The 13,761-nt window shown below is 32.7% G+C and overlaps 1 protein-coding gene across 20 annotated transcripts in view; it reads right to left on the reverse strand.

The window, feature by feature from the left end:
• Window positions 1-711: 711 nt before the first annotated feature.
• Window positions 712-13,761, reverse strand: part of kmr (pleckstrin homology domain-containing family A member kramer) — a 397,594-nt gene continuing 384,544 nt past the window's right edge. For all 20 annotated transcript variants that reach the window (XM_073958769.1, XM_073958773.1, XM_073958801.1 and 17 more), the window contains one exon: window positions 712-11,296. In XM_073958769.1, the coding sequence (XP_073814870.1) occupies window positions 11,127-11,296 (170 nt within the window). In that variant the 3' untranslated portion in view covers window positions 712-11,126. The remainder of the gene's footprint in view (window positions 11,297-13,761) is intronic.

The raw sequence follows: 13,761 nt of genomic DNA on the forward strand, positions 1-13,761 counted from the left end.
TGTTACAAAATGTTGCAAACATATATTTGTTTGGACACAAACAAATTATGTTTGGAGCCAAACATATTTCAAACATATATTTTTCCACGTTATTTCAGGGAGTTTTTGTTTCCCACGAAAAAATGTTTAATATCCCCTTTTCGCTTACGAAGTAGCGGGCACTTGCTAGTCTCCCTATACGAAATCAAAATCCCACACTGCGTGATTGAAACACATAAAAATATATTTTTCAACTATTTTTTATTTCTTTATTTGATAACATTTCTCTTTTCATTTATTTTTAATAATAACTTACAATATGTAGTATAATTTTTATGTGGGTGTGTGTTTTTTGTTTTCTTCTTTTTTATCTGTGTAATGATATAATAATATATGTATTTATGTATGTAATATAATATGTAATAATAATGTAATATGCTTTAACGTACAATATTATAATTTGTTTTGTTTTTATAATATACAATATTCATAGTTTATTTTTGTTGTTGTTGTTGTGAATTTAGAATAACATTTTTATTTTCTGTTTTTTAGCTTTAGTTTTATATGTAAGTATATGATTATGTGTTTATATATTTTATGAATTATAATAATATGTTGCTTAATTTTTTTATATTTATAATAATATTTAACGTTTTTAAAGTGTAAGTGTATAAAGTGTGTATAAAGAATTAAAGATAAAAACAAAGTTTTATACAAATTATTAAATAATTATTTTGTTTTTTGAAATAAGGCAAAATGGGTATGGGTTTTTTTGTTTTGTTTTTGTATTTCATAGAAAACGAAACAAAAAATAAAATAAGGCAAACAAAATTAAACAAAAAAGTGTTTCCAATGAAGGTCACTTTTTGTGTACAATAAATGACTATTATTTTATGGTGGCTTGGTTTTTGTGTATTATTTAATATTATTCATTTATTTTTGATATTTATTAAAAAATAATGTTGGAAAAAATAAAATAAATTATGTGTTTATATAGCACCTTTGTGTTCAAAGAAAATTACTTGAAAAATCGAATTTTTAAAATTTTATTTTTAACAATGTTTTTAATGCTATATAAAACATAGATTTGTATGTATTTGTTTATTAAAAAAATATGCATATCCAGATTGTCTCAAAATGTATGAACTAAACACAAATCCATGATAAATTCGGAACATATTATGTATAAAAGTGAACATTTTGGAAAGTTGGAATTTTTTTAAGGTATTTATTTCAATAATACACCTTATTCTCGTCTGTTACATATACTTGGCTTTAAGTATACATATTCCAAGAATACACTTGATACTATACAGTATTTAATATTATACAGGCATATGTATGTACCCAGAAAACCAATCGTACCGATATCGGACGTTACGTCCGATATCTGATCCGAAATCGTAACGATATCTTAACGAAAGTTGTATGAGGTGGTTGACATAATTTCGGAACGAAATGTCGGAGCGAAATCGGATCGATTTCGGTCAGAATTCGCAACGAAATCGGAAGAAAATCCTTGGGAAATTCGGAATTCGAATTTCTTCCTCCGAATTTTCGTACACATTTCTGAACGATTTCGGAATAATGTCGTATGAAAATCTGAGGTACCTTCCGAACTTTCGTAAAGGTTTCTGAACAATTTTGGAATAATTTCGTATGATTATCGAATGAAAAAATTTTTCTCTGTTGCCTCTTTTTTATTGATAAATTTTCTTTGTTATGTTTTTTATTGGAAGATTATAATTTCAAAGATATCTAATGATTTTCACTGTTGTTATCATTTTGTAGTTATAGTAGAACAATGTTAACTTTGTGTACGAATATGTTGAGTCTATCAGCACTAGCTTGAATTATTATATGTTGCATTTATATTTAAAATATTTAAAAAATGTATATGCGAATTTTATAACCAACCATTTTGTTTTTCGACAACAAACTAAAATGTTGCTTGTTAGATATATACAAAAGGTGGTTGTTGTGCGAAGGGAAAATTGTTTCCGACATATCGATCCGAATTCGTAACGAAATCGGAAGAAAAACATTAGCAAATTCGAAGGGAAATTTACTTCCGACATTTTCTCCGAAATCGGAACGAAATCTGAACAAATTCCCCTAAGAAAAATCGTATAGAAATCGATACGAAATCTGAACGATTTTGCTTCCGAAATTGTTTCGATATGTCGGACATCCGACATTTGGTTTGCTGGGTATATATGTACATACATAATGAGACATTTTATTTTTATTAAAGAAAATTAAACTAGTCAATTATCAATACTAAAACTAGGGGTGTTTATAATACTTGTTAAAAATATAAATGTTTGTATGTATATGATTTTGTACAAATTGAAGAAGTTTTAAAACTAAAAAAATATTTTATTGAATCGTTGTGTTTTGCATTTCTTTTGTTATGGGGTCCAATTCTACAAAACCCTTTATAATTTTTTAATATTATAAGTTTCCTTCGGATTTATTTTATTTTATTTTTTATTTATTTGCTTTTGTATAAGTTATTGAAATATTATATGGGCATAACTGACTGAATATTATTTTTATGGTTCGCTTGAAGTTGTTATTGTGTGACCTTAGTTTGTGTTTTTTGTGTTAATTTTTGGGGGAGTAAGGGAATAATTGACTTATAAAATATATATTTTATAGTTTATATGTTTCATTTTAGGGATATTTGAATTTGAAATATTTATTTATTTTTGTATGTCGAGGTTATATATTTTTCATGAATTTGAGAGTACTTTTTTAAATTTAAATAGGTACATGGAAATTGCTGTGTATTTTTTTCATTTCAATATAAACTGTATTTTTACATAATCCACGAAAATAATTTACATAAAAATACAGTCATATTTGTTTTTTTATTTTGAGTTTTTTTATGTCTCAGTTCTTTGAACTGTGTGCTTTTTTACTTAAATTATTTTCACTTTTAAAGTCTTATTTTTCATACATGAGCTCATGTATAAAATATAGTGCCTCTTACAGTGATTTCGATTTCTCATTTATATTAATTTTTTTTGGAGTTTTTAAGAAAAATATTTAAAAAAAATTGTATAGTATTTTTAATTTATAAAAAAATCATTTTTTATTAATTAAAACAAATGCTTTAAAGGTAGTGTTAAATTAATAAAAATCGTATTTGTGTCCCTGTTGAAGAGTTGTCGAGAATGACAATGAATTTGATTGATGGGTTAAAATGGAATTATAATTCGAAATTTATTTGATAAAGACAATAGATCATTTTTACTTCCATTGCAGCACATGGAAATTGAGCTTTCAACCAGTCATTCAAAAGAGCTCATGAAAATGGGAGTTGATGAAAATATCATTACAAAAAATTGGTGGAACTGTAATTGCATGAAAGTTCGATTCCAAACAATTGATGAATATTTGAGCCATGCTTGTGTTATCAGTGGTGAATTTATAATAATTACAATGGTTCTACAAAAATCCTAGGCGAGCCAAGGGAGACTTCTCTCATATTAATGAGTGTACCCCGCTTCATATTAGCTCAATGTTATGGGACCTACAGTTTATCGCAAAGTCCGAACAGCATGTCCTAAGACACCATTCGTAGAGAAGTTTTACAGGGCTAAAATACTCAGGAAATGTTGCCAACATTACTGAGGGGGAATTTCGCCACCGTTGAAAATTTGATGTTGCCTAGCCGGGGAATCTAACCCACGACCTTCTGCGTGCAAGGCGGGTGTGCATACCATTGCACCACGGTGGCACCCAGTGGTGAATTTACTTGGAAATTAATTTAAATAAAGTCATAAAAATTTCATTCCATAGTATTGGCGAAATTTAAGTATTGGTGAAATTGCGTGTCGCGCTATGGCTAGGTTTAGGTTTAAGGAGTCGCCTAATCGAAGCCCAAAGGCCCATTGTGTTCCTCCTGTAAATAGAAGGAAAAATATAGAATGGAATCGTGGTATAAACCAGAGGCAATCGTCAGTTAATTAAAGGCGATCAGATATCTCCTCATCGTCTCCTCCTCATCAAGGATATTAACAGCAAGGGTATTCTCGAAAGTTAACAACCGGGTCTAGCAGGGGTTACCAATCCCCAGGTCACATGTAAGAAGAAGAGAACAAATATATATCGCAATTAGTTTAAGGCTTAAAAGAGCTCAGAGTATGTTCCTCATAGCCATATAAGACTTCTTGAAAAAAGGACAATGCCTGCTGGGTCTTTCTTTGATAGATATGGAGCAGAAAACTCATAATCACCGAAGTGTCTGTTTCTAGTGCTGTTTAACATTGGACACTTTCATGGTCTTAGTCTCCTCCTCATCCTCACACAGCATGCAGTAATCAACATTGCTTATAGTGTATTTACCCCAAGGGTATTCTCGATAGAGAATAACGAGCTTAACAAATACGCGAACCGCAGGTTATAATGCGTAACCATCCCGCGGGAGTGAAACTGAAAGTAACTCGGTACAGAATTGGTACTGGCCTAGGCAACTTGCAGTGTTGCCAGTTGTCATTTGAAATTTTTTTTGGAAAGTTTGACAGTTTTTAGCCTAAGCGTACTCAGGTCAGTTTGATATATGACCTTTTGTTGGGTTGTTTACAGTGATTTGAAAAAATCACTATGCAAAAAATGGAATTTACTTGTGAACATTTTCGTCCGATAATTTTTCATAACTTCCGACGTGGATAATCACGGCAAGAGTGCATCGATCAAACTAAATCCTTGTATGTCGATAAAGGACTTTGAAAAACTGGTTCAATGAATTCAATCGTGGCGGACACTTGCTAAAAAACGAAGGTCGTGAGGGTCGTCCAAAAACGGCAGCTAAGCCAGAAAAAAATTAAGCCGTGCGTGAAAGGATAATCCAAGATGGCAACGTTAAATACCGTGAGATAGAGACATCCTTGGGCATTTATTCCACCAACTGACATTCGATATTTCATGAACACTTGGCGTTCGAACTCGAATAATAGCAGCAATCGCCAGAAGATGCTGCAAAAGCGTTCAAAAACCATGTTTTGGAGGTGTCACAATCAACCCAAAACATGGTCGTACATCAAACTGTACTGAGTACGCTTAGGCTAAAAACTGTCAAACTTTCCAAAAAAAATGTCAAATGACACCTAGTGACACTGCGTGTTGCCTAGGCCAGAAGGTTTTCGAGTGACCCTCGTATCGTCATTTGTATTGTGCGTACAAATATTTAAAATGGCGAAAATTAGAAAGCTTGTTTTAACAGTATTAAAGGGTTGTGGGCACTTACAAATTTTACAAAATTTTTTTATTGGCTCATTTTAAAGTACAGGGGCTGGATTCTTGTTTTATGAAAATTTGAAATGAAAAATATTTTCTTTATGAAAATTTTCATTTGACATTTGTTTCCATTTTCACAAAACGGAAATTAAGGCCCTGGTAGAATAGAATATGTTGCAAAAATTTCGTATCGATCGGACAAAAATTAGCAGAGATAGAGAAAATTCATTGTGATTTGTAAGTAACATCGAAGTTTGAAACGTGTTTCAAACTGGCATTTTTGAATTCGGCTCCCACTGTAGCTCGAAAACGTGATCTTCATATGTTTTTGTGCGATTGATATACATATGAAAAGCTTGTACTTAAGCGAGAGACTTAAAAAATTTTTTGACGGATTTATGGCGAAAAAATTATCAATTTTCTTAGTTAAAATCGAAATTTTCGATTGTTTGAGTGGAGTATTCCCCCATTGGCTCAACTTCATTTATTACCCTCTATTACAGAGAGTAATGTTTTTCAAAACGAACTGACAGTGTTGCAAAATTTTTACTGATCGCTACCAATATCATGATTTCATCCCGGCGAAGGGAATTATCAATTGGCTTCTCAGTTTTTGAAAATTTTGCAACACTGTCAGTTCGTTTTGAAAAACATTACTCTCTGTAATAGAGGGTAATAAATGAAGTTGAGCCAATGGGGGAATACTCCACTCAAACAATCGAAAATGAGATTGAACTTCAACAATAAACAAAACAAACTAAAATCGAAATTTTGATTTTGAAATGTCATTTTTCGTGCTCAATATGTGACCATAACCCCTCAATGCTCATTTCGCGTTCAATAACAATTATTAAATCCTAAGTACACTCTTTTATAAGAATTTTAATTTTGTGCAGAAATCAAATTAGAAATAAAAAATAAGAATAAAAAATAAATATTTTTTTCTAATTTTGGATTAATTTCGTTTGCCTAATAACTACTAAATAGTTTTTTCTTTAATTTATTTCCAATATATTTTTGTATCTAAAATTTTTGAATCTATATTAGGATTTTTCAAATAGGATTGTTTAGTCGTTCGTTTCAAGTCGTTTTTACTTTTTCTTTTAGGTTCTCTTCTTTTTTGCTTACTTTTTTTATCTCAAAAAAGAATCAACAACAATTACAGTGTGTTTCTATATGTTTGTATGTATATGATAAATGTATGCTGTGTGTGTTTATTGCATATATTTAAATATTCATATATGTAGTTTATAACATTTTTAGTTATAGTTGTTAATAATGTTATTTTTGGTATTCTTAAAGAATATTTGTTTAATAAATATTTTAATTTTCATTATTTTTTACTTTCTTATTTTGCTAATGAATTTTTATGAATATAATGATATGTTGATTTTTTGCAAATGTTTTTTTGTTATTTTTTTCGAAAAAATGCTATATCATATGTCTCTTTTTCTTTAAAATCAGTTTTAAATAAGTTTTACATATGATATTATTGTTAAAGTTTTGTTTTAAGTTGTTTTTCTATGCAGTTTATGTAATTTTTTATAGTTAAATTTTTATTGATCTGCATTTTGTTAGTCTTTATTTTTTTGGAAATATCAATTTTCAAAAAAACTGAAATTAATACTAAATTTCATAGTCTTTGTATTTGTGTTTTTGTTTGTTTCTTCTTCATCTTTTTTATTTTCGTAAATAATATTATCAGTCAATTAAGCTTCATTTTACAGGGTTTTTGTTTGGTTTCTTAGTTTTCATTGATTGTAATTGGTGTGTGGTAATATGTATGTAAGTGTGAAGGTAAGGTTTGTAGTTGGTTTTGTATTAAAAAAAATTTAAGGAAGTCACAATACAATCCGGAGAGATATCTACATATATTTTTTGAATAGTGAAACATGTGGAAATTCTTAATATTGTAAAAAGTAATATATAGGAAAAGCTAAAAATGTGACCGTCATAATAAAACATTTAATTGCTGAAATTAAATTCTAACAAGTTAAAAAGTATCAGTCGGCTGAAAAAACTCACGGGGAGTCGATATTCATGATCGGACTATTAATGAAATAGTTTTTACAAAACATTACTGTTATTTGAAATAGAGTTTGAAATGTCTTCCCGGAACAGGTCTGAGACTGTTTTTAGGCCTGAATGTTTCAACCTTGATGCAATAACAAGCTGACCCTGTAAACCCAGCTGATGTCTTCCTTTGCTGTCAAAATACATTTTTGTTTTAAAGAATAGAACGAAATATTCCAGTTTAACCAAAATAATACTTCTACAACTTTTTTATTTGAATTGTGCCAACAATATTTCCCAGCTTTACTTTTGTTCGTTTATTCCTCGCTACAAAAACTTTTGACATCAAAAGAAGACCAAGGCCTGAATTTGCTTTCTGGGTAACTTTACTAAATGAACCTTGGTTTGAACTTTTGTAGAATTTGGCGTAAGCTAGGAAGAACATTTAGAATGTGTAAAAATTTTATCAAATCCTGAAATCCCTTTTAGAGCCAGTCAGCACGGACTTATCCCTCCGACTTGCAGGGAGGACTACCTGCTTAAAAAAAATATCACAACCATCCTAGACTAGAGACCAACGTCAATCACTTCTTTCGATAGTTATCGTGCCCATCAGACCCTTTAGTTGGTCAGCGTGGATTTTTTAGAGCTTTTGGACTGGACCACAAGAAGTACTGCACTTAAACTTAAATATATTGAACATTTGTGAGGAAGGTATTCGAAGATGTTTTCCAAAAGAGCTCTTCTTAGAACTTGATGTACGTTCTGAAAAGTTTCGCCCAAATCGGATCCTCAATTCATTAGTTTAAGTGTTGATCAGTCATTTAAGTTTGTGGCGGCAGGGTTCTTTTGAGTTTTTGGGTCATTATATCAGGAAGTATGGACTTGTACCGTCGTAAAAGGAACTGCGAACACAAAATGATTCCAAAAATTTATGCCGATCCGACAAGAGTCCATAAACAGAACTTGTGCCAACAATTTTGATAATTTGTGTGGTAGGCACTCGAAATTACTTTCGGCAAAAAATTCTACCAGGGCCTCAATTCCTGTGAAAATTGGAAATGAAAACATTTATAAAGGAAACAAATATCAAATTTGTGGCTGAGTGTGGCCCAAAGAAGTGGACCGATATAGCCCATTTGCAAAGTTGAGCTAAGTTTGGACAAAATATAACGAGAACAAAATTTTGGACCAAATCGGTTAATCCGTTCGAGGGTTATTGTTCGCTCCAGCCAGGCTGATAAATGGTCGGACATGGCTAAATTGGCTCCAAATTGTCTGAAGGTACATACTTCGTGTCTAAACCCATTATTTCGATGAGGCACATTTTCATCGTGTCAAAGTGTATATACTCTCTTTAGCCTTAAGGCTGAGGGTATAAAAACAAACCAAAATAAAGTACCCTCGTTGAAGACCACTACTAGGAAGACAACTCTCTGTCAGACAATGAGGTGGACAATACGGTTATCCCATCTGAATCAGACTCTAGGGAGTACCAACCCAGGCTCTCTCAACTTCCTCAGGGGATGGAATGTCGGTCGGAAGAATATACGAAGGCAGTCACTAGTTCAAAAACTGCGGAAACTATTTCAAAGCCAATCAAGTTAAACAAATGGATCCCTTCAATTTCAAGTTGTCCGGATGCCTTGCCACGACGACATGAAGGGAATCAAGCAGACGCAGACGAAACAGCCATGCAAGAACTCACCTAGTGTGAAAGCTCCGCCTCCGTCTGTTGCTCTAGGGAGTACCAACCCTGGCCATCAGGGAGGGAGCAACTTCCTCAGGGGATTGAATTTCTGTCGGAAGAATATCTAAAGGTAGTCACTAGTTCAAAAACTGCTATAACTACATCGAAGCCAATCAAGTTAAACAAAAGGATCCCTTTATGTTCAAGCTGTCCGGATCCCTTGCCACGACGGAACTAAAGGACTCCCGCTCCAAGGTCCGGGAAGCCGAAGTAGCAGACGAAACAGCCATACAAGGACTCACTTAGTGTGAAAGCTCCGCCTGAGACTGCCGCCATTACAGGTAACAATCACTGGTAAGTCTGATTTTGAAGGCAGAATCAGTGACGATCAGTGCTTGCCTGATGGAATGTCATCTGAGGAAGGTCATAACTTCTTGTGGTGTAGAGATCAGAATTGTAATCAGGGTCATTACAGCATTAGATCAATGAACATCCTTTCTCTTCCCTAGCTACTCCCTGTTCTATCTACTTTCCTCCTACCTCTTACCTGTCCATGCCCCCTCCCCCTTTTCCACTGCTTAAATTGTTGTCTCTTTTCAGCATGATGACAGCTGCCTATCCTTTAGGCATTGGCAACGGGTAATATAGTTTCAGATTTTGGTAGGCTGTAATTTGGCATTTTTTGTTTCCAGAAGTTAAAAAACATTTCTACCAAAAACTGTCTATATCGGTCCACGATATTGGTATAGGCCCGATATAAAACATCGCTCCGATTTAACGTATGTTTAGGTGTTTGGTCACATTTGCCCACAGAATTCGTTGTAACTTGGAATTTTGTGTTTTCAGGTATTGGAAAACATTTCTACCCAAAATTGCCTATATAGGTGCACGTTTGGGTATAGGTCCCATACAAAGCAATGCTCTGATTTAAAGTATTTTAAGGGTCTTGCCACATCGGACCGCCGAATTTGTTGAAACTTGACATTTTGCATTTTCAGCTATTGGTAAACATTTCTACCAAAAATTGTCTATATAGGTCCCTAATTTGGTACAGGCCCATACAAAGCAACGTACCAATTTAAAGTATGTTCTCATTTAAACTAAATTTTAATTAAGAAAATTTTAATTAATTTCTCATTGGAATCGAGCTTAATCACCGTTTATTTTTGCAAGTGAAAAAGGAAAGCCGAAGATTCGAACCCACACAACCACCACTATAACATGCATGTTTCACCGTTGTTAGAGCGGCTCATCGGACATATCGGCTGTGGAGTGGCTTCTCAGTCATCGAACTTTTCTTCTTTCAAATGCAATTTTTTGTTTTTTTGCAACAACAAGGGGTATTTGCCCATTTAGCTGTGCTTTCATGACAAACGCTTAGCGCTGCTATTGAAAGTAATGACTTTGGTTCTGAACGCTAACACGCCGTGACAACACTTTTTTCTTGTGTTTTTCAAGGACGAGGATTCAAACCCCAGTCTGGCTCAGCTGGGTGGCTTCTAAATATCGGCTTTCCTTTTTCAATTGCAAAACATAAACGGTCATTTAGCTCAATTCCAAAGAGAAATTAATTAAAATTAATATTAAAAATGATTTTAGCCCTAATAGGCAAAATTTTCAAATAAGAAAATTTGTATATATATTTTTTTAATTTTAATATATTTTTACAATATATAGAATTTCCATAATGAATTTTCTTTTTCAGTTTCAGTTTGGATGCTTTAATTTTTTAAAAAAATATATAATAAATACGGCAAATATATTTGTTTTATATTTAGTCTTGGTAAAGAAAATATCTATTTTCCAAAATAAAATATTGTTATAATGTATTTATATAGATTTAGATTTCTATGATAATTTTCAAGTAAGTTTTATACTTGTAGCAGTTTTTGTAGTTTGTTTGTTGTTGTTGTTTTTGGTGATATTTCATTACTTAAGATAAATGCATTAATTGTTTACATTTTGTAGTTATTTTGTTGTTCAGAGTTTTTGTTCTGTTGTTGTTTAAATAAATACATATATTTTTTCAGATATTTAAAATTGTTGCGTATTTAATACTCATGTATGTAGTATATATATATATGTGTGTGTGTTTGTTTATCGGCTCATTATAGTTATCTTTTTGTTTTGCTTCTCTTGAAGTGTGGTGATGAGGAGGCAAGGTAAAGTTTTAGTTTTCTGCTTTTAATTCTTTTAAAGTTTATGAATAAAAATTATCTCGTTTCTGATATATAGGCAGTGGTTCGCTAGGCGATTCCGATTTGCGACCATCATCATCCTCATCAGAATTTCCACGTTGTGACATACCATCCTGGCTATTGCCTTCGCCATCTGTTTCGCCATTGCCGCCAGTATTAGACATCGCTTTTTCTAAAGTATCGATTAAAATAGAAGAGAGAGATAAAACATTAAAATTAGTAATTCTTTTTAGGCATCTCTGATTGTTGGTGATTTTGCTGTGAAAGTTTAAGGGGGTTAATTCCAAAAATCCTTTATACCGTGTCATTTGGGTTTAGTTTAGGTATTTTTCATTTAAAATAAAAACAAAAATTACATCAAGTTGTTAGAGTGTACTTACACCTCAGATTGATTAACTTTGGGTTCTGTGTTTTGGTGGTGACTGTGGTTGGTTGGTGTTAGTTAAAGTTAAGTGTTCCAGGTTTTTTTCTATTTATAGGCTAGCCATAGCCAATTTGTGGCAGTGCATGTCTAAAAATTATGTTACTTTGTTAGCACTAAATCTAAATATGCCAATTTGGAGGCGGACTTGTGCACCTAACAATTTTAAATTACTTTTAGGTCCCCTTTCTGAGGAATTTTTTTATTTCTGACGATTTTTTTTTCGTTGTGGGTATTTGTTTTATAAAGTCAATCTAACCGATATTTGCATTATACTAACCTATATATAAATGGACAAATTAGTCCATTATCCCCAGTTTCATAGAAAAACTTCGAAACTGCGCTATTAGAAATATGTAATATTTTATTAAAAAGATTGAAACGTGGTATAACAAAAATTATTTAGCTTAAAATAAATTTTCTTTGTTAGTGGGTTTTTAAAACCAAAGATTTTCCCCACAAAAAGCTGATGCCAATTTTTCAATAAATTCTATGAACCTACACACTGCAAGGTAAAATATGTTCGGAATAAATAAGTACATACAACAATCATATAACCGGCTAAGTTTTTGCCTAATACAAAAATGAATTTCGAGAATTCTGTTAAGAATTTCCTGACGAGACTAACTCTCCTATTTTCTTTAACTTTAACAGAGTTCAATGTTCTTTTGTGTGCTGTTTTAAGACTACATTGTGCATGGATCCTATTGACAATAGAAACAACTGTGCGGACTAAAATATGGCTGGAATTAGGAGAGAAGGGTAAAATACATATCTTAAAAATTAATTTAAAAATAATTGAAGTCAAATATTTCAGCTATAGAGCGACTGAACAATCTACAGTCCTGAAAACCAAATCAAATGATGTTAAATTCCACAGTGAAACTCACTGAAAATATTACCCAACTTAACGCTGAGGGATTTAACCGCCCAGCAAACCCTAACACCGCGGTATTAAGCGACCACATGTCTATCAAGGTCTGCAATAGAGTACCAAAAGTATTTGAATGGAGACTCGTTGATACCTTGGCGCCTAAAGGAGTATTAGGTTTAGTTGTCAAGTCCTTGCCGTGGTAAGGACAACATAAACGACAGTCTATATCTTATGCGATCAGTCTTACCACGGTGGTGCCAAAGTTTTTCGGCAATTTACACACATACGACACTTGGCAATCGTGTCGTATGACAAGCGAAGGGAATTTAAGCGGATAAAATCGAACCGCATGTTTTTGGGGAAGTTCGTGAGATACTATCCCCACATAGCTAGAAGGGAACTTTTTATCAACGAAATCTCTACTTCAAGCACAGGAGAAATTCCTATCGAGGCACCTAAGGAGGTGAAGAATGAGGGAACGTCATATTCGAATAAGAGTACATCTTCAAAAAAAGCGGTTAAGTCACAGTCTTCAAAAAAGGCAAATAAGGTACCCAAATCCTCCGAGACGGTTTTGTGTGACTCCTCATCTGCCTCAACTTCAAAACCTCGTATACGGGTGATGGAGGTGCGTCCGTTGATGCATAGATTCGATGATGCAAAAGATTTGGGAACTGGTCTTAAACTGCTCTTTGCAAATTTTTTGAAAATTAGTGTCAAGATATAAAAATGCCTCGTTGCACACAAAAGACTTCATGAAATCTACCAAATTTAAATGAAAGGTGCTTACACCTGGGAAGTTTTTGCAGATTCTGAAACTACAATGTTCATAGATGAGAAACATCAAGAAACGAAAAAAATCAAATAAATCGCGATTTAAGTTCACATTTTTAGGGGTTCTTTAGGTTTTCACGATTTTGCTTGGAAACTGCGAGTCCTAAGGAGGCGATACAGTCAGTGCATTGTCTCAATTTGAACTTCTATATCTCAAAAACTATAAAACCTACGAAAATATTATAAAGGTCAATCGTGTGGACAATTTTCACAGCTACAACATTATCCTTAGGCCCATTTATAAAGGACTGGCGGTTTCCAAGCAAAATCGTGAAAACCTAAAGAACCCCTAAAATTGTGAACTTAAATCGCGATTTATTTGAAAATCCCTCCGGCGATTTTTTTGTTTCTTGATATTTCTCATCTATGAGATTTGTAGTTTCAGAATCTGCAAAAACTTCCCAGGTGCAAGCACCTTCCATTTAAAATATGTTAAGGCTCACCGTGACTGTTGTCCATAAAATAAAAATTCTGTGGCTGAAGAAGTCACCAAGAGGTATTCTGTGGC

The sequence above is a fragment of the Musca autumnalis genome, unplaced genomic scaffold, assembly GCF_047663935.1.
Source record: "Musca autumnalis isolate F117 unplaced genomic scaffold, ASM4766393v1 scaffold_1, whole genome shotgun sequence".
NCBI classification, from domain to species: domain Eukaryota; kingdom Metazoa; phylum Arthropoda; class Insecta; order Diptera; family Muscidae; genus Musca; species Musca autumnalis.